Genomic DNA, 26,232 nt, shown 5'->3' with positions numbered 1-26,232 from the left:
GCTATCAGCAGGGATATATTTAGAATATTGCAACCATCGTGTGAATCATCAGCCAAGTATGTCACCTGGTCTACTTTTTAGGGATGCTGTAATGCAAAAGAGGCCAGTGGAAAGGTTGCGAGAGGTCTTTATTTAAGCATCTCTTTCTGATCAAGCTTTATCATTGCTGTAGTTTAGAAAAAATATATGAGAGGTTATGGTTGGCTGTTTCCCTCCCCGTAAGTTACATGATATATGTTTTTAGAGTTGTAAAGCAAGCTCTACAAAAGCAGCCAGTTTTAAGTTATTCAGGACTTAGTGAATAAGTAACTGGACAGCAGGCAGAGTATGAATGCTGTATGTAATTGCTGGTAGCTACATCCATCTTACTGTACGTCTCCAGTCATTACCACTGTTCCCRAAGGCTTGCAGCAACACAAAAATTTTTGTTACGACTTTGATTCCTTGTTGGGTTTGTAGGTGTATATGTCTAGTTTCTGGGTGATYGCCATGTCACAAAGTTTAGTTATTTGCAATCTAGAAACTGTTTTGTTTTGTGCAAAGTATGGCTAGATGGGTTTGTTGTACTGTTCCTTGATTTAAAAGACTGCAGTTTAGTGTCTCTGACAGTATTTTTTTTCAAAGGTTGATGATATTTCTAGCAACGGGAAGGATTTTCAAACACTTGGCTTTGACTCTTTGGAATATACTGTGATTTCAAGCGAGGCAGAACTTGGCCAAAGCTGACTGCTCTTCAGATACCTCACCAAATCTGCTTGTGGGCTGCGTTTAATATTTGGACTACGTTTGTACAAAAATATCTTTGGCCAGTGCGGCTAAAGCAGYGTTTCTGAGTAGCAGGTGATAACTTTAAGTCAAGTAGTTGGAGGGGAAAAAAAAGAAAAAGCTTCTTGGCATGCAAGCAGTGCTGCAGTTTACTTGGACCGTCATGCAGCATAACAGTTAATGTGACGCCAGCTGCGGAGCCATCGCTTGGGACAGGGACAGTGCACAGCCTCATCCATTTGCCTTTTGGCCTTTTCTGACRGTGGCTCCCACCAAGCGGTTTAGCGCTGTCAAGTCTGGATAGTTTTATTACGTGAACTGAACCAGYGTGCTTACTTCAAAGAACTGCCCTTAGTATAGGAGCAAACTGCTTTTGTGAGTATAATGTATTTTATGTGTGTCACTTGCATAAAACATTTTCAGTGTTTAGCTTTCCAGTAGAACCTTTTTAGTAAAATAAATCACATTCCTAGCTGAAATCCCRCATCAGTGGCACTGTACTTGAGGAGAAGGCTTGGGGAAGCCTTTGAAAGTCTTAATCTTTTAAGTTAAACCATGTTGYTCAGTACTTTGCTGTTGGGGGTGAAAATTGCTTCCTGACCAGGCTGGGACCTGAAGGCCTTATCTAAAATTCAGTCTTCAGTGAGAGATTCGCTGCCCACCTCTGCCTTTTGCACAAGTGTCTCATTGAGTTACTGCTCGATGGCAGTTTTTGTCTGACTGATTTTCCTGAGCTGAGCTGCGTGACAGCAGAGCGGGAAGAGGCAGCAACACTGTTCGGTCTTCCAAAACCTGTGTAGAAGGAAGTTGCCYGAGTTCTTCCATTTTCATTCCCTCAAAGAGTTGTAGGTAACTGGACATGGTCCTTTAATGAAAGCTTCCCACCCATTCACATCTTTTGCAGTCTTTGCTATTACCGGTCTGAGCCATATGCTGTTCATCGCTGTTATTCCTGAGCCCCCAGCTTTTCCCTTCTGCCGCCATCTGGTCTTGGATTTAAAGCTTCTAGACCTACTATTCCTGCAGATTCCCTTGTCAAGGCCTGTGTAGCATATTATGGGAAACTTCAGATTATTTTAGGGTCACGTTTTGCTGGGAGTAACTTAGCAAGCAGGACACTTTTTAGCCCTCATTTCTGTCTAGCTGAAGAGTTTATCCAGTGCCTCGTTAGTTTATCGTAAAGCAGGGCCGTGCTTTATTGACTGCTGTGGGAAGTTAGCTTGTAGGTGGATTACAGATCCAGGCACAGGTAAAGGGATAGTTGGATAGTTCAACAGGTCTTTGATCATAATGCTGTTTTCTTCAAAATCATCACAAAAATAACTGTTGTTAATCCCCAAGTCTAAACCTGTGAGTTCCCAGAAGACCCGAAGCCTTTTGTTGATTTTGATTTGCAGCCTTATTATAGACAAATTAATGTACATGAGTGACAGCATGCCAAAGAGAGACGAGAAGAAAATGAGTAATTAACATATATTGGGTATTACTGATTGCTTTTATGATTATCTGGATTTTAAGGTATTAGCTGGAAAAATAACCCCTAATCCCTTATTAAAGATAAAAGGCRGGTCATTAAAAGTAGAAGGTTGTTTTCAGTCCTGAGAAGCACTGGAAATATGTCTTGGCTCAAGCAGCAAACTAACCTTGAAAGCCTGTAATTCCACATTGCTCAGCTTAGTTGTTCTCCTTGGTAAGGGAATTTCTGCAGTTTCCCATGTGCCGGGGAGGYGGAGGGGGCTGCAAGACAAAGCGACCCTTGTCGTCCGAACCAGGCGCTTGGCACGGGGACGGAGCCCTTTGAATATCTGCATTAACTGAGCCTGGCCCAGCTGCTGGGCTGTGAACTTTCAGCAGCGCCTAACTGCACGGCGCGGTTCTCGCGGGAGCTGCTGGGTGGCTGTGCACCAAGGCTGCTCCTGCTTCGTGTTCCCACCGGCGACAGGTCTCCTGGAAGAAGTTCCCGTCGCTCCTCAGCCCCTTCCCCTTGTACCCCCCAGCTCGTACTGACTCCATGGTGGCCACTGCACTGCTGTTATGGCCCTGTGCGAAGCTGGAGCTGCAAAACAAACTGATTTTAGAAACAGAGCACAGGCTCCTGCAGGGAGGGAGAAGGAGTGGCTAAATGCTGGGAGCAAGGTGTTAAATCTCACAAAACGGTAACATTTCCATGTTAGGATTTCTAAGCCTAGGGGGGGTGGGRAGGGTGTTGTATGCAAGTGTGCGGAGTTAGGAGGAGAGCTGCAGCACCCCGTGCTGAGTTAGAATAAGCAATGATCTGCAGAAACTTGCCACATGCTAAGTGCTTCTTGGTAGTCCAGTGGTCTTAAAAATACAAAACAGATTTCTTATTTCCCGATAAGGAATTCTGAGCAACAATAAAGCTATGGTGTTTTTAACTTTATTTTTATTATTTTAAGAGTTTGCTATTTTAACACTATGTGTTTATGTGCGTCTGAGTGCTAAAAGGTCATTTTAAATGCAGTTTGAAATAAAAAGAAATAAATATAATATTAAATGACTCTAAGGAGATTATACTTGACAAGCAATTTAAATTTGAGGAAATGTTTACTGTTTTGCTGGAAAGTATTTTTGAAAACACTGCTCTTGTTTGATTTGCCCTTTCAATCTCAGGTTAATAAAAAGCATGTAATTAGGACTATTACTGGTACCTTTACTAGTACCTGGATGATTTATTTCTTTTTTTTCTCCCTTTTAAGTCCTGAACACTGCTTAATACCAGCTGTGCTGCTGAGTGCTCAGTGCTTTTGCAGATGGAGGCCCCTTTCTAGTGCCTGAGGAGGGATTTTGAAGCTATAGGTGGATGTGACTCCCCGTTTGTTTGGTCAAGATCTCTTTCCTGAATGCAGAGAAAGCAGGTGACTGGCTTATGGCAGCTGGAGCCACTGGGGGTCCAGAAACTGTTTCTGGAGGGGCTGTGTACTGTGGCCTCTGTTTTTGCTGTGTGCAGATACACAAGTCRTTTGCTAATAGAGTGGAGGTGGTTTGAGGGTTTTCCAAGATCCCTTCCCTCTCCTGAAGCTCCTGCTCTCTGCACATGCTAAAATCCTGACTGAGGTGCATATATTTTTAAAAGCTGAAGCTTTATATTGGATGTTGTGTTTTGAAATGTTGAGTGTTTACCTTAGGTAGCACATGTGCTAAAGGCATTCAGTCTATAATCTCTTCATTTCCTTAGAGAAAACATCAAAAAAGGATAAAGCAAAACCTAGCCTGCAAAAGTGAGTTGCTAGTGCTGAAGACTAAATCRTGCAGAAGAGAAAATGTTGTGCTGCAAATGTGTACAAAGTGAATGTTTTTGTGCTAAGACCAAACTCCTCCTCCTTGTTCCTTACAGACCAGAAATGTGTTGTTGAGTGTATTATCCTGGAGTGGTTTTCCTGTTTTGCTCTGGCTGCTCTTGAGGAACAGCATGGGGAGTCAACCTGCGCTATGGCAGCTCTTGATTTCTTCAAGGAGTTCACAAGAGGAATTACCATTGAGGGTCTTGAAAAATCTTACATTGATTTCGTAATGTAATGTCTGCAATGAAGATATATCTGATGAAGGTCACTTCAATTTTGAATGAGTGTCCACGCAGGAATTTTATGTAATTTATCTAATCCATTTTAAACTTGTGCCTTTGGGCAATTTGGTTTAATTGTTCCCAGTATCTCTGTAGAGATTACCTCTGAATGCCTGTTCAGTATCCAGAATATTTAGGGTATGGACCCCTGAATGAAACAATTTTGGGCCTTCTGCATGATTAATAATAGCTCCATCTTACTAAAAGCCAAAGAAGTTGGAGTGGAGGCATTGAGCAAGAAAAGATCATGAGAGCACTTTGCATGGAAAGGACAGCACATAAATTTATCAAGTTGGATGCATTTTTCTGCAAATGTTTCTAATACACAAAGTTGACTTTTTATTGCTACAGTTTCTAATCTCAACTTCCAAACTATGACATCAAGTAGATCATTAAAAACAGTGTGGGGTTTCCAGTCTCTTTTTGTTACTGAAAGTTCATCTGAAAACCTGGCAAAGTGTTCATGTTTGGACAGCAGATGTGATAACTGGAGTGGAGATTAGGTATATGGGGAGTTGACTAATGGAATAGAATAAATTAGGTTGGAAGGCACCTGTGGAGGTCATCTGGTCCAATGTCCTGCTCAAAGCAGGGCCAACGTGGAAATTACATTATTAATGTTTGCTTCTAAGTTATATATTTGTCCAAAGCGCTCTTCTTCTAGATAGAAGTGAAAGTGGAATAGAGCCCCAAGGAGATGTACTCATTTCTGTCCCCCAAATCATTCTGACCCATATGAATGTGTCTGGGCTGACATTGCTCAGATCAGGGAACAGTGGATGTCCTGGGGCTCTCTTTTAGCATATGTGGTGCAAAATTATGCTTGCCTTAATATGGTATTGGGATATGGCCTAAGTATCCTCTGATTGGTGGACTTGGGAGCCTGGGTGACTGATCCTGATCATCTAGGGGTGGCTTCAGGTTCTCCAGAGCCTTTCCCCCTGTGTTGGAGAGCCTTCCTTTGGCACTTATGTCCCGGCGTGAAACACCGCTTTGGTTTCAGACTCTGTGCTGAGCTGTGTGAGGAATAAAGTTGGGGTATTGCTCCCTGTTACAGAAGTTGACGTTATCGGTGGGACTGTGTGTGTACATGTTACAGAGAGAGAGTGTCCCTCAGGACATGGCTGTGCAGAGAACGCCCCAAAGCTGCCTGAATGCCTCTTCATGTCCAGAGGTTCARTAGTGTTGGGCAGTGCACCGATACCCTGATAGCACCACGAGCCTAAAACTGCTGGTAGCAGATGATACTGAAGTTGAACAAGTGCTGATAATACCATGACATCAACAGTGTGAGTTGTGCACTCCGCTCTGCAACCTTCTGTGCCCCACTCGTTGTGACCAGCCTGGCCCCACTTTGCGTTGCTGGGCCAGAGCCATACGCCCAGCTGTTGTGCTCAGCACTGGAGAAGAGGGGAAGCAGATTCCAGTCTCCTCTGCCTGACCTGCAGCCTTCCTACTGGATCTCTGAGCAGTGTCGAGCAAGGCAGAGCTGTGGAGGGGATGTACTACTGGTGAACTGCAGCAGGGGAAGGGCTGAGACACGGGGCTGTGGCGGAGGATCCATCCCATACTCGGAGGCCGAAGTGAAGCACGGAAAGTATGCTCTGTGCTGCAGTTTCTGTTAGGGGTTGAATTCTTTGGGGGCTGCCTACAGCCCTTTAGCAGGATCAGATTGGCTGAGGAGCTTAGTCAGTGGAGAGAGAACAGTGTCCTCCCAAAGTGTCCATTGACCAAAAAATTGTCATACAATCTTGGTGRTATCTTTGTGCATCATCTTTGGTGTCAGTCTCATAAAAATTCAGTTGCTTTGGCCCATCACTGGCTCGTACTAGCTGCACTTGGAAGTTGAGTACCTATCTAAAGGTCATCAGCTGTGACTTCTACCACAGCTTCAGTGCAGCACCTTGTCTCTTGGCTTGGAGAGGGGTTGTTTGATGTTGCCTTCTCACCTCAYGGGAAGTAGAAAGATAAAATCTATTCCAAACAGGTCCCCAGAAGTGTGGCTATGAGGGACAGCAAAGCCTCTGACAGCATAGAAGTTTGCTCTGTACCTTATCACTCGGATGGCAGCAGCATCTGGTGACCTGGGGAAAGGAGAGGTTTGCTCCTGTGCAGGAGTGCTTGGGTGCTATTCTCTGCTCTTGGCCTGSGTAACTTCAGGACCATGGCTTCAAGAAGAGCAATGCCTTTCCTTCTCTGCACGCACAGAACCAGCACCAAATTCCTTTATGTTATTTTTCTCAGTAGTGGTATGGGTGGATTTACATAAAAGGTATGTCTCTTTAGAATCAGAATTGTCACTGAAGAGACCAGAAGTGAGGCTTGTGTTTGATTTTCTTGTGGAGCAAGTTGATAACATCAGAAAGACCTATGCTCTTGCTTGCTCTAAAAGAAGATGTCTTCTTCCACACCTCTCATAGTGGGAGGATTCACCCAGAGTCTGATCCAAGTCCTACTACAAACTGTGGGAATTTTGTCATTATCTCCCTTCTTGTGCCTAATTCTCAAACAAAACCAGACAAAATCTGGAGGAGATTACTCACCAGATTAGACTTGTGCAGAAATGTTTATGGACAAGGTGAGTTAGCAAACCTGTGTCTCCCTGGGAAACATCCCTCTGGAGCCTTCTTGCATCCTTTGCTCTTTCTCTTTTGTCTGATGTGCGTTTAAAAACATTCATCTTTCTCCGTAGTGTTCTTCATGCCAAACAAAAAGAATTATTTCTTCTCTCTCTTCTCTCCTGTGGTGTCATTTTTACCTCCCGTGYGTGTGCTTTAAGCAGTGAAGTGGGTCGATCGCACCTGTCACATCCTTTGCCTTGCAGGTAGAACAAAGGAGAGCTGCTGATCCTGGAACATACACCGTTCACTCACCACTTGCCTGCTTTGGGGCGAAGTACGGGTTGATCATTAGGAAGGTCAATGCTTAAGCAGAAATCACCTCTGTGCGTTTTGCTAATTACAAGCAGCCCTTCTGTTCAGTCCAAGCCATCCTCAAACTGACCTCCTACTTGTTTTTTCCTCCCGACTGTCTAATAATTAACAAACTGCTTAATGCAAGACAAAAGACCAATTAACCCTAAAGCATTTAGTGAACTACATGTAAATTAGTTGTAAAATGTTGCTGTAAACATTAAATGTCAGGCAATTACATAAAGCAATAATTGCTAAAGTTGCATTTAAGAGCTTAGAAGAAAAAAATCTGCTTAAGTGGCTCTTCGGTTCTGAGAACTCTACTAATGGTTTTGTTTTTAACTACAGCAACCCCAGTCTGTGTAAGTCAGAACAGGCTGTGGCAACTCAGATTCAYTGGGTTTCCGGTAGTGGAAGAAAAATAAAAGCACGCTAACCTTGTGCACTTTTTGAATCTGTAGCATGGTTGAACAGTGGTAGAAAACCTTCAAAGGGCAATACCTGGAGTCTAGAAACAAATGGAAATGAGATGAAATAGTGTTTCGTTTTGGTACTCTAGGCGGTATCCAGTGGTACAGTGTGCTGAATTAGTTGGATACCAACCCTGATGACTATTTCATGGATTTATTATTGTTTCCTTCATTTCACGCTGTACGAAATGTTCCCAAGCTTGCTAAAACACCTGTGTTGGACAAGGTCCTGTTCAGCATGAGCACAAGGGGTCTTGGCAATTTACTGCTAAGTTCAACTATTTCAGCTCTCCTTGTTTCTGTAGACCCCCTCATATCTGAATTGCCTCGCAATTTGCCTCGCAATTTGCCGTTTGAAAGAGCTACCCTGGCATAAATATCTCTCCCCTAACCTATGTGGCCAAGTTTCACATGAAGAAGCTGTTTTGCTTTTCTGCAAAATCTTTAATCCTCTTAATTGGCTGTCTTACTCTGGTGGTCCTGTTGACCCACCAGTTCTCAAGCCCCCTGCTACTCATGGTCTTAAATAATTTGGGTTTTTTGTATGTCTTGTGTACTTGTTCTTTAGTTTCTTTTTCCATCTTCCTAATATTTTATGTTTGCTAGGTTTGCTTTGACCTAAGCTTGGGTTAGATTAGCATGTTCCTAAATGGTACAGTGAAGGGGGGCTTTGCCWCTGAGTCTGTGTATTTGTGCTTCCTTAGCTTCTTTGTATGGGTAAAAGTGTTCCTCTGTGTGGCTTGCTTATAATTGCCTAAGTAGTCATCAAATGGGTCTGTAAATCTCAAATTTCTCATCTTTCAATGAAAAAAACCTTAGATTTGTTTGAACTAGGCTTCTTCTTTACTCATTTTTGCCAGTATCCCTTTCCTGAGGAAGTTGATCCTAATTATAGTGTAATCTCTTACTTGAGAGCCAGCCTGTGCTTAGTTTTACAGTATAAATGTGTTGTTTAATAGTATATTATTTTTCTTGCATGCAGTTTTACTAGTATAAATCCTCATCCTAGTCCATTTCCAAACGTAGAAATATTTTGTACTGATATTTGGCTGATTTAACTCTAGCAATACGCTTAAAGCAGGAAAGCTGCCTTCCAGCATAGAACAAGTCCTTAGTGAGACTGCTGAAGTTACTGCCTGGCCTGAATCAGTTTTCCTTGTCATACTTGTCATGCAGTAAGATGAGAATAGCTCTTTTCTCCCTCTGTACAGCAGATGCTAAGGTTAACTGTGAAATCTGGCCAGTTGAGATTCGACCAAGGAAAGGTATACATGGCTAGCCTGGAATTGGTTTTGATTAACATTTCCCTGCCCTTCTCTTTATTTTTGTTTCACAAGCTTTCTTCTTTTATCTCAACTCTTCATCCTTTCTCAAAGGTTTCTTTTTGCTGTTGGCATTTGCTAAAATGCCTGCTGTGTGATACCCTGCCAGTTTACCTCCCTTCCTCGCGCTAATGAGAGATCACCTGCCATTTGGGAGCTTATATAAAATGCATCAAAACAGGTATCTGKGTGCAGCCCTTGTCAGCAGTTGATCCAACGACGCAAACTTTAAAGTTCCCAGTGGCAGAGCTGCGAAGTAACCGAGTTTTCTGATCTGGAGGGGCCGTGTGCAGTCCGGGTTCTGCGTCAGGGTAGAGGGACGCGCTGGCGGCGCAGACCGCGGCGCGCTCCTTGTCCGCGAAGCAAGGACCYGGCCTTGGCCGGCTCGCCGAGGTGCCGCGAGGTTGTGCGTGTGGCCTCGCGGGCGGGCGGTGAGCCTGCGAAGCTCACAGCCGGGAGGAGGCMGAGTCCTGAACTCCACTTACCGTTGCAAGGGGAAACGGATGAGGAGCGAGAGCTGCAGAAATGTCGGCAGGCTTTCGAGAATAAGCGGRCTCAGGAGTTTCTTTCTGGGAAGCCAGCTGGAGGGGGTATGCTGCTGGCAGCTCTGAGCTGCTCAGAGCTTAAAGTTAACGGTTGTTAATTTTTGAAGGCAGGAACGAAACTGGTTATTGTGTCTGTCTCAATAGGGTCTTTCTGCTGCTGAAATACCATTGCAAAAGTGCTTTTCTGACTTGTTTTGACAGAGAGAGAGAAAACTCCCTCCAAGGAGCGATCTACCCACCACTAGTTTGCTGTGCACACTAGTTACAACTGTAAGAACTGTGAAACTGTGACAGTTTCAGTGGGATGATCGTAACGTCTCTGGGGCTGGCCAAGTGAGGGAAGTGCTGRGCACAGGCTTTAATTAGGATTTAAAGTAAGGGATAAATGCAGTTGCCTCAAGTGCAGTCTGAAGAGGTGGCTCTTCCTTGTCTGACTTTCTCAGCTGCAGCAAGAAAGTGTGTGGAAACGTAATGTTAAAACATGAAACTAACTGATTTTGTAACCAGTCTGTGGGGCYAAATCCTGCTGCTCTTGAAGTCAATGGAAGCTTTGTGTGAGTTCTCACTCTGGTTTTGTAGCTCTTGAGATAAGTGGCTGTTAACCTTTAAGAGCCAAAAGGGCAGTTTACTGAATGAAGCTTTCAGGAGGTGATGGTGAAAAGAAAAAAGCTGAGCTCTTCAAAGCATCTCAGGGGAGGTCAGGCGCCTTATTCCTACTGCTACTCAAGAGGAGACAGGTTCCTAATCTCTAAATCAATTTAGGCTCCAGAATATACCTGTTAGTGCTTATGGAGTGGAGATGTGCGTTGCCAGAACAGCTAACACATATCCATCACCTCCATCGTACGGAGAAAGATGGTCTTCCTCACCCACYGCTAGCTCTGGTGAAGACTGTGTCCTCTTGTATCACCAAAATACATCTCTCCATATGTGTTTGTATCTTCACTTTCCTTCTGTTAAGTGTTGCAGTGCCTCTGCACTATACTTAATTCAAACCAAGCAAGAGAGCTGTACTCGTTGCTGTACAGGACGATGCCTAGTAATGAATGCTGACTTTGAGTATTGCCATTTGAGATGATTTTAGATTCAGCAGCAAAAAGAAGGGCACGTTATGTATGCTGTGAATCGCCTTGAAAGTGAGATTTGCCTTGATAGGGCTTCCCATTGGTTGTTCTGCCGGGTTTGTGATCTCCAGCCTCCTCATCTCTGAGTCCTGGCACCTTGTTCTSACATTTATACCTGTGCAAAATGAAGCTGCTCACAGAGGATCCAACCTTTGATACCCATTTTGTAAATAATGGCCCTCTGTGCAAGGCAATGGGAAAATGAGGCCTAATTTATTTAGCTCTCTCTCCTTTCTCTACCAAAGCAGTAATTTGTGCTCTTGTGCCTCAAAGCTAATGAGAAACCTGTGTTCTCAGAGTGGCATCTCTCTGCTCCTCGTTGTTTGAAACAAGTCAGATAATAATGAAGAAATAACAACCTGCCGAATCTTCACAGTGCATCTAGGTTGCTCTCATACACAGGTTGGTCTTTTAATATGGTTGTAAGTAATAACAACACCCCTTTCTCTCTCTGCCTGAAGTTGATGAGGTTTTTGGCAACTCCTAAAACGGAGGAGGCAGAATGAAAAGAATTGAAAGCAAAAAGTGTTGGAAGCCAGAGACATTCGTTATTTCTTGAAATACTGCCTGGCAACAGAAATGGGCTCAGTTGCAGCAGGAGACATGGCTGAGAAACACATAGAACGAATGGCTCAGCACGCACTAAAGTTGCAGGAATAAAAAATGAAAATTCTCACATGCTTGTGCTTGACCTTCCTGCTCTGTGGTTCTGTTTGGGTCTGCTCCGTTGAGTGCTCGCTAAGAACACTTCTAGAAGTGCTGAAACGGCCAGAGCTGATGTGGAGATTGATATAAACAGACAGTGATGAGACCCTGCTTGTAAGAAGAGCTTAATAAGCATAAAATTGCCTATTGCAGCCGGAGGGTTGCTGTGAAAGCGCAGAGAGGGGAGGGCAGAGTGTTTCTTCTTGTCACTGCACTGGAAGTTCACATTCACAAGTAGAGTCCACAGTTGTTAGAGTGGTGTCCTTAAGAATCTCTCTGTATTCTCACCATCCCTTAAAACAGGGGTGCAGGTAGATGACTCCTCTCTGGTAAACTTAAGAAAGAATAAGTAGTTTAGCAAAAGGGATTTTAGCCAATTAGAGAAAATGACAGTGCTTTCTAGGACACTTTGTATCACAGCAAAATATCTTTAAAAATCTCTTTAAGGGGAGCTGCATTACAGTGTTGGAAAGGAAAATGGCATCTTTTGCTCWCCAAAAGAGGAGGAATTTTCTCATGTGCTCTTTTGTACTGAGTAGTTGCTTTTTGCAGCAGTTGCGCTACTGATGCCAGCGGATGTGCTGAGGGAGTTGCATTTGATGGTTAATATGATTAAGAACATGTTTAAGGTACTTGAATGTGACCTAACAAGATTCCAGAGGGTCAAGCAGTATGTTTCTGTTCAAATAAGCTATGAAAGACACATTGTTTTAAAAAGAAAAAAAGAGAGGAAAGCCAAAGGAAAAGAAAAAAGTATTAGGGAGCGATTTCTGAACTTTGTTATATGTGGCAGCCACTGTGCTGCTAAATTGTTTCACTGGAGACTCAACTGTTATTCAAGTCCAAGGGAGGTGCAATTTCAGACAGCATCCCGTATCTGTGTAACAATGGGAGATGTTAGAGAGCTCAGAGAAAAGCCAGGCTTTCTGTAGATACTGTTTTTTCTTTATTAATATCTTTTTGGCAACTACTCAATAATAACTCCTTAAAATTTGCTGTTGTTGCAGTTTTACATGATATTAAGTAAGATGACTGACCTCCAGGACTAGTCAAAAATACCACTGTGGTCCATATTTTCTCATGAATTTCTTGTTACGTAGTTTAGATCACGCCAGGATTTATCAATGATAAACAAGGCAGAGGCTCAAACCAGAACAAYGGGCTGGCTGCTTATAAAAAAGAATCACAGAATGGTTGAGGCTGGAAGAAACCTGTGGTGATCTAGTCCAACCCCCSTGCTCAAGCAGGGTCACCTAGAGCACGTTGCCAAGGCCTGTGTCCAGACAGCTKTTGAATGTCTCCAAGGATGGAGACTCCACGACCTCTCTGGGCAACCTGATCCAATGCTCAGTCATTCTCACAGTAAAGAAGTGTCAGAGGCATCCCTGCCTTTCATGTAATTAAAAATGGCAGTGGATGAATCTAGAAAATACAAAAAGAAAGTGATGAAGAAAGAGAAGTTTCTTGTTTTTCTAGCAATTTGGAAGCTAGTAACTTGTAATTAACATGTGAGTACTGCAGGCATGACTCCAGAATTGTGTAGTATCCATGTACGTGATTCTGCACTCCTGAAATTAGTGGAAGTTTTACTATTAATTTCAGGAGGCGGAGAATCAAGTTGTTAATATTTGAAATATTCACTCTGGCTTAACTTGCTAATCGTATATCTGTGGGAGGCTTATTAATAATTCATCTATTTGGAATATGTCACCACTTCYACTCTTGATGTGTTATACTGATGTTATTTTTATTGTTAGCAGCTGAAAATAGCAGAGACCAGATTGGAAGACAGTTATTCTCTGTTGAACCCAACAAAATGTTGGGAAAGGGAGGGCTGACTAATATTTTCCTTTAGAAGATGCTGTTTTAGTTTAAGAAATTGCCAAACCGATTAGACTGTCCTATAAACTAATTGATTTAGGACATTTTGGRAGGAACCATCTTTTCTCTGTCCTCAGTCCTTATGTCTCCATGGAATATTTCAATGAAGTATCCGTAGATACAAATTTTCACGTTGTCCCAGCAGCGCTGAAGACAAAGGCAGCTGGCAGTGCCCAGCAAATCATTACGCAAAGGCTGCCGTTCTTCTGGCAGTTGAACATGGTGTTTGTAAGCATTTGTCTCATACTGAAGACTGTTTGCAGATCAAAGACTTAAGATATGCCGCATGCATAGTTCACAGTAAAACATGTACAATCGCACAATACAGTAGTCCAGAAGAAGAATGCATCATTCAAGAGGCAGTCAACACTATTTGTTATGTGCATGGAAAAGGTCACAGTCAAGAGATGAGGAATGTATGTCTCAAGGTGGCTCAAACTGCTTTAACAGCCTCCTCCGCTTCTTTACCCCAGAGTAGTGCACGAAAGGGCCCAAAATGGAATACGGGGAAGCAAGCATTCTCTGCAGGTTTCCAAATTCGTCCTGCAGACAGATCTGATCATCTACTTTGCTACAGCCAGCAATGAATGCAGAGTCAAAATAATCATTTTTCTCTCTAAGAAAAGAAATTTATTTTAAACGTAGACTTAGAATGATTAGTTGGTGAGTTGGTCATCTGGAGATGATGGATTCTTCAAGAACCTAAAGAGGCTTAGTGAGTGGTCACYGAACAAACCTTTAAGGTGTGATCATTTTCGCAAAGGGGATTTCACGTGTAGATTCTCCTGTAGTTTTCTTCAGGGGTGTTCARGGGCCCCTTGACTTTATAGAGCACCTGGGGAATCAGGACTTCAACTCTGACCCAAGCTGTTTTGGAAAATTGATGTTAACCCGTTTCACCTTTTTCTCTTCTATAATGTGGACAGTAGTTATTACCTGTACATGTGTAAGGATAGTCTGTGCACAGTGCTTTCAAATGAGCACATGCTCCAAATAAATTAAGCAATATTAGCAGCAAACTGAGACAGAGCCTGACTCTAGCATGTAAGATGACATAGGTGAGCTAGTGAAGATGTCCAAGGGTGAAGCATTTTAGTGACTCCCGGTTTTAGGCATGACTCCATTTTGGCGATTCAAGGAAGCTGGTAAAAATGTGAGCTACAAAAACCTTCACTGCTTTGTTTTATATGATRTGCTTCAACCTTGTCCTAAGTTCTTACTTAACCTATTTTTGATTCGAAACCTTTCATCTACAATTCTTTGTGGAACTGAGTAATTGGGGATATTTAAATGTATAAATTAAATACATTAAATATGTCTAGCTATCTGCTAGCCACAAACCCTAGAGAAAGGGTCATGATAGCAGTGCGATTAGAACAGAAATGTTTCTGTGGAGGAATGTACAAAATGCAGCAGAAAGCCCCCACAAGCTGCCGTGGCTGTGAAGCTGCAAGAGRCTGTACTGAAATGCCTTTTCAGGAAGTAATGTGCATTTGGGCAGAAAATTAGGTGGCTGTGGTGGTGGTGAGGAAGTTTTGTGTTTCCAGACTTTCGTTAAAACTGCCTGGTTTATTGTTCTCGTTAGCGATGTTGACTGAAGCATGAGTTCCCCTTTTTGTCATCACTTACCCGTAGTGGAAACTTAGCACCAAAGAGTTTCTTGAATTGTGTGTAAAAATGTTGAGGATCTAGGGCTTGCCTATGCAAGAAGGGTCAGGAAAATGAATGGGAGTTGAGGCATAAATCTTACTGGAAATGATTAAACTGCGGTAGGTCTTCTATACAGAATTAAGTAATTGGTTCACTCTGGAAGTGAGGTCAACTATACTAAAAAGAAAACCACTTTAAACCTGATAAAAGTGTCCACGCAGGTGTTTAACTCACCTAGCTCACTCTGAATTCATATTGATATGAATCGAGTTTTGGCTGACTATAGGCAGTCCCAGAAATTAATGAGAGTATAACCATGTCCTAGTCTAATACGTGTTTGGAAAGCACATTTTACAAATAGCCTCATTTGATAGTGTTAGCCCAGACTTTGAGGAAGCATTTATACTAGGTTTCTTGGCGATTTTTGTAGTTGCTAATATACTTGAAAGTAATGGAGTATTTCAGATTTGATGCKCCATCCTGTCTTGAAGGCAGGGCACAGCTCACTGAATGCAGAACCCGGTGGCACTTACCAGCATCACCTCCTATGGCTGCATGAAAACACACTCTGGTAATAACAAACTGAAAAAAACACACAGAGGAAAACCATGCTGGTTATAGAAGAGGCTGTTTTAGTTATGTGTTAATACAAGTGGTTGTGTGCTTAGTTGTGTGTTAATACAAATATAAACAAATGAACGAACACCCGTCCATTCAAAGAAGACCTCATAGACCTGGAGAACCAGATAGTAACAATCTCCCCTGCTGAATCACGTCCCTCCCATTAAGAATGAGGCGGTTGTTACCTGGCACTAAAGAGGGAGGTGATTTTAGGATACTTGCTGGTATCTTAAAGCCCCTCAGTATTTCCGTGAGCTGCAGGGCGCGCTGCCAGCAGCAAGCTTTCTTCCTCATCGGGCAGGAAGGGCAGCGAGGGAGGACTCCCGTGACAGCGAATGATTGCCCATGTTAGACTGGCTTTGGGCTTGGAAGTTCGGCTCCGGCCTCATTTGCCGTTGCCGTGCTAGAATGTGTCTCRCTGCGCTTCTGAGCTCCTGGAGATCTCTCTGTGTTGATGGAGATTGATTTTTGCCTTTGGGAACCTGAGGGTATAAATTGTGCTCATAATTGGCCTGAACTGAACTAGGAGAAACTGCTGATGTATTCATTCTCTTCAGCAAGTGATTTATTTTATAAGCCACTTGGTGGGCCACTTCTGACTGAACACAAGGAAAGGACAAGGAAARGGGGGAGGTAAAAAGATGTCATTTATGGATATCAGTACCTATATTTAAATGTTGCATTGGAGCATTTTACCATCTGCAATTAATACTTTAATTCCTTTCCCATTCAGAGAAAAATGTAATTCCAACCATCTAAATCTGTGGATTAGCATTTTCTCAAATGCTTATGTCTGTTGATCATGAGGTTCGTTCTTGAATAAGACAGCAATAAAAACACTATTAGAAAGGACTTCTTGGCATAGGCAGCTGATCCTGTTGTTAATGGTGCTGGTTTCAGCAGCTTCAAAACTGGCTGGATTAGGGAGAACTGAAGGTGATGGTCAAGACTTGGGAAAGACCGGTGGGGGTGGTGCTCAAAGGTCGGGCAGGGGGAGGTCTTCAGGGTTTGCCCCGCAGGTTAATTGCTCTCCAGTTCTTAAGCCTGATACTTGCCTCTCCCCTGTATGCTTAGCACACAGTGTTCGCTCAGGAGATTAAGATGAAAATATGTTCTCCTTGCTAAAGAGAGCACATAAACAACCCATAAATGGCCCATTAACCTACAAAATTGCAATAAAGAACATGTGGTAAAGCAAGCCATAGGAGACCTGTGACCCAGCAAATTCCTTAATTGGATTTTGAACCTTATCATTTGTGCAAAATGCAACTATTATGAAATTAGCAAAAACAAAAGAATGAGGGAAAAAAAAACAGAAGGGAGACGTGTAAGATGCATATCCAAACCGGGTGGGAACATTTTTATAATTCATCTTAAGACACGGTTCAGCAAGCAAAATTCTGTGACCTGCTGTGGAGTTATCGTGTTATGCGATCAGGTGTCAGAGTAACACCTCCATGTAATAAATCACTCTCCAAAATGATGGGAAAGAGATAATTTTCCCATTGGCTGAAACAGATGCCTTTAGCAGCTCTAGAAACTCTGTAATTGCTCAAGATCTTCTCTTAACAGGCTATTTAATGCTCCAGCCACTTGCTGTGCTGTGAAGCTGCCTTTTGAAGCTGTAGAGTTGGGCCAGTCATCAGCAGCACACTGTGGCTTTCCAATTTAAATTACCTAGACCCTCTCCATCTCTGTGAAACCGGTGAATGGCTGGAGGATGGCTGCCATTTGCTGTTGCTAAATTTAAACTAATTAAAGAAGAAAAATTAGATCGTAGAAGTCTGCAGATGGATGTTATAAGCCGTTCTGCGGGCTGGGCACCRCTGTTTTGTTCTCTGTGTAGTGAGTAGCTCAGGTACATGCCTATGTACATGTCCATAGCTGAAGCATTACTGCAACAGATATAAAAACCTGCTGTTATGCTATAAGCAATCTAGTTGTACAGCAGTACAGAAAGGCCTTAGCTGAAATGTCAGGCTCCATTCTAGTGGGTATTTTTTTCRTATGTACAGATGGTGGGACATCTCTGCTCTACATGTGCAGTCGAAACAGAGGAGGAGGAGAGAGGCGRGGTTTGGTGGGTGGGGAGCTGAGGCCCAGAGTGGGCAAGTGGTTCACCCCAAGCCAGACCGGGTGGCTGGAAACTGAACCCTGCCTCGTGYTACTCAGGTGCTTTGGTTTCAGAGCAGTCTCCTAGCACTGTGCTTCATTTGAGCTGACTGTATAAAGATGAGCTTAAGTGTTAGGCCTAATTGAGTTTTTGGAATAGGATCATTTTAATTATTTATACTAATGTTTGCTTTAAATGTGTTTTAGATGCAGATTTCAGTCCAAATTGCTTTTATAATTGCCAGGACAATTTTCATGCATGAGATTGTGTTTGAAGCTATATTTTAAAAATGTTCTGCAAGGAGCATCTGTTACATCTAAGTCAAGTAATCAAATACTCATTATGCACATCACAGTTTCTCAGAAATGTTTCTTAAAAAAAGAAAAAATCTGTAGGAACGAGTGGTTGCATAAGAGTACTAGCTACAAGAAGGGGTTAATGTATGTTTTACAAAGATTAAGTATCTGTAAGCTCAGTATAGCAATATTTTTTCTCATGCTGAGAATGTAGTAAGAGACAGCTTTTGCGGGAAATTATGGATTTCCTCAAAGCAGAATGGAAAATTCATTTTGAATGAAAAAATGTAAAAGCCTTATGATGGAAAATGCAAAAACGTTTGCATAGTCAGTTTGGGAATTTTACTGAATCGTGGGCAACACGTGGCTTATATGACATAACGCCAGAGTCTCAGGTCAGTTGAATGGGAGAACTTTGCTTTCCACTGCTGTGTAAGTTGCTGTTTTCTATTTTGTTCGTGCAGCTCTTAAGCTGAATGATGCATAATACGGTTGCAGTCATGGGAGCCAATTGAACTATCCGTTGTGTTTCTACTTGATGGGTGGGTTGCTCGTGGCTCTTGAGACAAGTCCAAGTTGGCAGTGGTTGAAATGCCGCATCCTGTGACTGGCAGCAGAGCAGTGCTCAGGCCAGGGCTGGCAGGGGCTCTGTCTTCCCAGCCGCGAGAGGAAGTGAACCAGCAGGAGACGCCGAGATTGATAGTGCCATGGGATTGCTTTGGGATCTCACAGCATGACCGCCCAGCCTGGAGCTGTGTGGCATCCAGGGGGTAGTGTCGCCTTCTGCCTGCAGACCTATGGACTTCCCTTTTCCTCAGCTTTTTATAGACTGTCTTGTCAGTCTTAGGTGCATATCCCAGTGGTCAGGAAGCGGGCGCTGCTGCTTTGATCTGTAGGGGCAAGACCCAAAGTCTGACAGTTGGAAGGTAAAAGGATATCCTTGATAGTGTTGATGCTCAGAACAGTGATGAACAGGCTCCTCTAGCTCCTGTTCTGAGGCCATCACGGTTAAAACTGTGCTTATGAAGTGGCATCCTTGAAAGCATGTGAGTGAGGAAGGATCRGGGGCATGCAGTCACCAGAAGCAGTGCAGTCTGTGGTAAGCGAGGAGGTGGGAGAGCCTGGCTCTCATCCGTGGTGTATATGCTTATAACTGTTTGTGTTTGGGATTGGTAGGGGCTGTGTTTCACATTGCTACAAAGGACAGAAATGAGAGCCATGCCTCACGGAAGTTTAAAACAGTGAGGAATGCTACGTGGTGGATTTGTGGGAACAAGTATAGTCTAGTGCCAATCTGTGGCACAACACCGTTGGTTGGGATTGTGCTGACACAGCGATAATATTGGAAAGCCCAAAGGTTGGTACGCTTAGTCAGCAGGTGGAGAGCTTGCCCGGTAAGGCTCCCTTGTGAAGGAAAACCTTGATCTCTTAGCGATTTCTCTGGCAGGATGCTGCTTAGTGTGGAAGGCAGCTTGTTGCTAGCAGAGTTGCTGGTGACCATCCTCATGACGTGAAAAGCTGTTGCAGAGAGGAAAATGTGGGAGGGAGAGAGGTGGTGAATGGTAAAATTGATCTGGTTGGAAATGARCCTTCCAAGTCAGGTAGGTATTTTGGAACAATAATCACATATGCAAAATATACTGTTTTGAGAAATGCATTGTTTCTCAGGAAGAAGCCTGATCTCCTCATACATTGCTAAACCATTCCAAATAGGCATAGCAAAAAACAGCATTGGGTCTAAAGTTATGGAGAAAAAATGTTCCCTTCAGTGAAGTATATCCATTGCCATAATTGGYATTATTAAAACTCATGCAACAAGACAAAAGCTCATCAGCAGCAAAAAATAAAAACCAGTAGTTTTATTAAATTTTCATATACCTTCAATAGAGAAWTCCTGTTTTATATTCTGAAAATATCATCACCTGAGCGATGTAGAAATGAATTTGCATCAACTTTTGCTTAATAATTTATGAAGAAAGAACTGAACTTTTCTTTAAAAAAAGTAGTAGGAAAGGAAATGTTACTTCCTTTTTCATATAAAAAAATGAGATTTTGTTTACTCTGGAAAAATCAATGGTGATTGGACACTTGGTGTAATTAATTATATTGCAACAGTCAGACAGCTGATCTTTTGAAAAGAAAGGAGTTTTTAGCAGAACTGTTCAAAGTTCATAGTCTGCTGTTTAACTCTAATGCTAATAAACATGCAGCAGAAAGGATGTCTTTCTTAAAATTTCAYGTGATCACACCTTCATTTTAAGCTACAATGACTAAGGAAGAAAAAATAAAGATAGACAACAAGAAGCTCTCCAGCAAAGCTGCTCTTGGGGCATGAACTCTGGTTACCTGTGGGAGATGCAGTTAGGTCCTGGCATGTGCACAGGGATRTTTTCAGTCACTTCTGTTTCTTGAACTGGAAAGGGTTTCTGCTGATTTTTCCTTAGCCAACAGTACGAAAGAACTGTACTTGTGCTATCAGAAGAGCATGTGTTGAATATAGTTTCTTTTGCCTAAATGGACCCACTTTTTCCCAATGGGAGGAGTTGTTTTTTCTCAGTGCATTGGTGCCTGACTAAATGGAGTGAGTCGCATTCTTCATGTATAGATGACACAAACTTTCTGTTAAATATTCCTGTGTTTTCTAGTAGCAGGTCTGGGAAGGTTACAGCCTGCCTTGCAGGCCAATGAGAGCCCGAGCCTTGGTGGCAGGGAGGGGAAAGCCAGCTGTGGGATGCTGTCCCAGTTAGCCCCCAGATAGTTTGGCTAAAACTGGTTTTACGTCATATAAAAAAAGGGGGGTGAGGATCTCAGCTGATCAGAGTACGAAAGGTCCTTGGGCACGCACCATAGAGCATATTGGTTTTTAGCTCGATAGCTCTTTTTTTACAAGGGCTGCAAATTGCTGTAACATAGTTAAAGACTGTAGGAAGAGACAAGTTTTCCTGAACTTTACTCCCAGCTTGAAGTTTTAAGACATAAGTGAGAGGCAAGGAAGGGAAGAGAGGGAGATACACACACCCTCACTCGCACCCCTGCGTCCGCGACGACTAGGATGTCAGATGGAAAAGGCAGCCTGGAGAAACGGCTGAATGGCTACGGGGAGACGGGGAAGGAGAGGAGCCGCACGTCCCTGGTCATCGCTCAGGCCGTTAACCGCAGTATTTTCACCTCTGCAGTCTCCCCTGCTGCCGAACGCATCCGCTTCATTCTCGGGGAGGAGGATGACAGCCCGGCGCCCCCGCAGCTTTTCACAGAGCTGGATGAGCTCCTGGCCATCGACGGACAAGAGATGGAGTGGAAGGAGACGGCAAGGTGGGTTGCTTTTCTCTGCCTCAGAGAGGAAGGGCAGCTCCTTGGAAAGCCCATGGGAAATTGCCCTTAACGTTCAAAAGGGGGTAATATCCATGCCCCAGGGTGACTTGGGAAATCCCAAGTCTGTATTGCTGAAATCACCCTTCTTTGACAAAAGAAAATATTCAAGGGTTTGTTTAAATATTCCTTYAAAAGAAAAACAACTTTGGAAAAAGAGTCAGCTCTGTGTGAATGTGTTACGTCTGTAGAGACAAACAGGTATATGGGCTTACTGTGCTTTGCAGCCATTAAAGTGTGTTGACCAGAATTGTCAGAAATCAGTGCCTGAATAAAACTTCCACAAACRTGTTAAAACTACTTTAATTCTGTTTCCCAAAAGTAGATTTGAGTGTGACTGTACCAGATACACAAATTGGAAGATTTGGACTGTGTCCCACTCCTAATGAGTTACTGATGAAATTAATTTTAAACAGGTAAAAAGCTAAAGGTTTTCCTTTTGAGGGAATTATCCAAGCTGTGTGTTAAATGCTGCATTAGATCGCCCACTTTGAGTTTCTTGGTTAGGTTCTACTTATTACTTTGATGATGCTGATGTAGGATTGGCATTTTTTCCTTGTTTGACATGAATTATATATAGTCTATTTCTGAACCATGCAGAAAGAGCCACTGGATCGGAATCGTGCCCTAAGGGTCGTTATTCAGCCCGCTAGACTTAGGAAGTTTAGTTTTTTTTCAGTGAAAATATTTTGGAGGGCTTGCCTTAAAAGGTAACCCCCTAGTTGCTGCCTGGTTGCTGTGAAGGCTTGAAATGTTCCACGCCAAAGAGGGGCTCAGATAGCCAACAGTCTGGGCCTTCCCTAGTCCCCGTCTCCCACCTCTAACTTCCGGCTTTTCGTTTCCCTTCGTTGTGGCTGTGCTAAGCTCTCTCCCCACCTTCCAGGCTTAAGGGCTCCTACTGTGTTCCTAGTTAGCCCTTGTTGTTTGATTTCCCTACTCTTCTTTACCAGTGATTTAATGAACCATGCCACCACCTACCCCTTTTCTCCCTTATCTTTCTTTATTTTTTCTTTGCAGACACTTACAGAGTTTATTTAAAGGCTTCTCGCCTTTTACTCTTTAACTTCTTGTTTATTGGTCTTCCTTTTCTCCCTTTATTGCTTTTCTTCTTTCTTATCATTAGTTCAGTACTTAGATTTCGTCATGTATTCTGCCCACCTCTGCTTTTAACAGCAAATCATGCCTTCCACCGTCCATATATAGGCCTTTGAAAAGACTTTCTCATGAAAATTTGTTAAGGCTTTTTTCACAGCTCAGACCTAAACATTACGTTTCATACTATTATGAAACATATTCTTATACATACAGTCTATTTGGGCTCTCCTTTCTAATGTGAATGCTGGAAAGCMGTGTTTTCCTTAAGTCCACAAATGTTATCTATCCAGGCTGCTGCTTTATTTCAGGGGTTATAATACAGAGTCAGAGCTCTGAGTCGAGCTGACTGTAGCCCTGCTGGTGTTAATCTGATCGGCTTGGTGATATTTGCTCCTGTTTTGGGTCACCCAAACCAGCTTTCAGATTAAAAGGAATATGTCCTACGTCCTGCACAGAGCTTAAATTTCTTGAAGGATGTTTGTCAAGAGTCCTCTGCTTTTAGTTTTGAAAAAACTTGCATAGGGATAGGCCTGGGCTCTTTGTATTATCAGGTTGCTGTAGGGAGAAAAGATTTKCTACTCTGGAAATGCCTTCTGGTTTTATATGTTTTTATACATCTTTAGTAGAATTGCTAAATAGAACTGTATACCTGTCTTTAAGGATACATGTGCATTTTACATGCTTAAAAGCAGGGACACCCTGCTGAGGCACTATGCAATTCCCAAGCTTGGCCTGACTCCCTAACATGCAGTTATTTTGCTGATAGTGACCTTGCATGGCATATGATGGTCCAGAATTTTTCAGTATTTTCCTGAAATTACTTAATCTTGCAAAACCAAAGCTGCCACCGAGCGGCTCTTGCGGCAAGCCGGACCGGCTAGAGCTGGCTGGTTCCGCGCTTGGCAGGCAGAGGGGCTGCCAGCTCTGCAGCTTGCCGCAGCTCCGCGCACGAAGACAGGCTTGAAGGAGTGGAAGCTGTCAGCAGCAAATGTTTGTATTAAAAGGTTTTAGCAACRGTGCTGTCCCTTCCAGAGGTGTTCTGGTCTACAGAAAAACAGCTGTACATGTCATGGAAAATTTCTAGCAGGAACCTTAAAGATCCTCGTTAAAAGATACAGAAGAGAGCTTTTGTTGCCCATCTTGGTTCTTGACTCACCTAATTCCAGCCATCTGTGTTGACAACCCCGCTATAAATGGGTGTCCCCCTGCACGCGTTGCCATTTCTGAGAGCAGGCCGGGATGCAGCATGACCAGGGCCAGTGGAGGTCAGAGTCCTTCGAGGGCTCCCATCACCTCTTAGCCCTGCTGGTGTCCAGCCTCAGTTAACAAGCAAAGGCTTTTTTGGGAAAATGTCCTTAGTTTAGACATGGTTTCACAATGGAGCCCTGTAAATGCATTAGGAACGGAGCAGTAAAAGTGAGGGTTTATTGCTGTTAAAAGGTAACCTGAAGATTTGGGTCACTGAGTGTTCCTTGTTCGTTCTGTTGGTGCTTGTAATTAACTTGCTTGGTTTGGATGGAAAAGTCCTTGCACTAGCATGTAAGTGTTTGCATTTTGGTGGTGGCTAAAGGATACAGAGCAAACTAGTTAAAATAAAAGACCTGAAACCCTGCTGGCAGCTGGAGGCCACCAGTCTATTTTGGAACCAAGCTGTCTGCGCTGTAGTGGGGACTCCTCTTCTACAAGGCATGGAGACAACAGAAAGATCTTGAGACCTGTATGAAAAGAAATGAAAGGACTGTAGAACAATGGATTTTTTTTAGTCTTTTATTATGGTCCTGTATATAAACTCTGTCAAACAGTGCATTATRCTATTAACAGGCCTCATATGCCATCCTTTTTTTGGACTTAAAAAAATAAAATAAAGGCTTCTGCATATGCTGTGTTRTTTAGTAGAGATAACAGCTGTCCTCAGAGTCTGTGTACAACCAAAGAGGCCTCAGGCTCCCAGACAAGCCTTTGGAGCATAGAAAGTCACTCTGGAGGCCACCAAGGGCCCTTCTAGAAAGCATCTATCCTTTGGAGCCACTGRTGTTGATACGTTGCTGAATTCAGAAGTCCATAATGCCAAGAGAGCCTTGCTGGAGCCGTTAGTGTAATTTCCAAGACCCGAGAGGCATAACACAATGTGATTGTCAAAAACAAGATAGAGATGATTAAGATAATTCGATGGTTAATTATCTGAAATAACAGTGCTGGTAGTGTTTTGCCCTGAAACAACACGTTGTTGTGGTGCAAGTACTTTTGCTATCAACACTATCTTCTGAGTTGTTGAATTCCTAATTCATGCAATAGAAAGTATTAACCCTACGGCTGTTTCTTTTGTCCTCTCCGCTCCGATCTGTCACCTTGCAAGTCCAGCACTTTTTTCCTCTGTTCAGCAGCTGCACATTCATCTTTCTATGCATGAGTGAGTTTTTCTGCAGAAGCAGTTAAATGTGTAGAAAGCCCAATGGAAGGTATTGCTTAACAAAGTACTCATGTTCCTAGTGTTCATTTCCAGGTGAAATGATTTGCTTCAAGACCTCAAAGGGTCTTAGAATCAAGGGTGTAAAGCTATTTCAAGGCTTTCAGAAGGACTCTTACTGCCAATGGATTTCTCACTGAAATGAACTCTCCTAGGAAAATGTTTATTCTTGGAAGCAGAACATGAAGGAGAATCTATGCAGTTGAACTTTAAGGCTGCACTAAATATAGTAGCTTTTGGTTCAAATAAGTTTTGCAAATTAAAACTTGTTGTCAGTATTGTGAGAAAAGGAGACAAAAGCAAATACTGATAATTGTGAATAACACTTTGGCTGCAAATACACTTTGTAGTTTGCAGCCTTTATGATGTTGCATGGTAAACTGCATCTCAGTGCGTTCGAGATGTTCTGAGCATCTATACAGTCATAGGAGTGCGTACATAATAGACAGCCTTTGAAATTCGCAGATATGCAAATGCCTTGCTCCCTTCGCTATCCTAGGAAATACCTAGATTTTGTGAACTGAAAAGACCTTCCTTGCTTTGYGATCATGTTCAACCTTTGAGCTTGGGTTAAAAAGTTGCCTTTAAATAAAAAGAGATTTTTGCAGTTTAAGAGAGTAGTGGTTTAATCCTGAAATAATACATTTTTGAAGATTAAATATAACTTCAGCAGGGTTACTAATATCCTTTTGAACCACTTGGTGGACTTCCTTACCTTTACATACTTGTTTTTTGTCTTAATAATCCCYTCACGTTAGTCAATGGAATTTTGATTATTCCAAATACATTTAAGTAACATTTTGAGACAGGATTAAAATGCTCTTCTACTTTGAAATTCRTTTGTATGAAAACATCTGCCTTTCTTCCGCACTCCCTGCTCATATCACAGTCATAACTGGTTGCTGCAATAAAGGAGAAAAGGTTTATGGCRTTTTTATTTTTTGTCAGCACACAGAAGTTATGAAGCGGGTGCAGTCCCCTCCTGCGTGCMGTGCAGCCGGAGGTGTTTGCTGAGACGCGGGGCGGCCAGCTGTGCAAACATGGCACTGGCGGCAGTGGGAGCGGAGGGCAGCGCGGCAGCACGGGGGCCCGCTGTCCCTGGGGGCTGCTGCACTGGGGCTTCCTGCTGCAATCCCATCCCTTGTGGAGGTTTGCGCCTCGCGCTTGTCTGCTGTTAGGACCCGGTTTTAGGGAGCGTGAAGAATATTTTGCCCAGCACAGTATTTAACCTTTGCTCGAATCTTCAACCGAAGAGATGAGCTTTCAGTTTTTTCCAGGCCTGCTTTGCTCAATCATTAAACAGTGGCGGCCGAC

General features: G+C 43.0%; 1 protein-coding gene across 1 annotated transcript in view; it reads left to right on the top strand.

The window, feature by feature from the left end:
- SLC4A4 (solute carrier family 4 member 4) overlaps nt 1-26,232 on the top strand; it is a 166,814-nt gene that overhangs the window by 48,501 nt on the left and 92,081 nt on the right. The window contains exon 3 of the mRNA XM_085304108.1: nt 21,164-21,299. Coding sequence (XP_085160234.1) covers nt 21,164-21,299 — 136 coding nt within the window. The remainder of the gene's footprint in view (nt 1-21,163; nt 21,300-26,232) is intronic.

This window comes from Rhea americana, unplaced genomic scaffold (assembly GCF_003343005.1).
Source record: "Rhea americana isolate MKP2758 unplaced genomic scaffold, rheAme1 scaffold_203, whole genome shotgun sequence".
NCBI classification, from domain to species: domain Eukaryota; kingdom Metazoa; phylum Chordata; class Aves; order Rheiformes; family Rheidae; genus Rhea; species Rhea americana.
The sequence above is the reverse complement of the archived record's forward strand: the minus strand, read 5'-3'. Positions and strand labels throughout refer to the sequence as shown.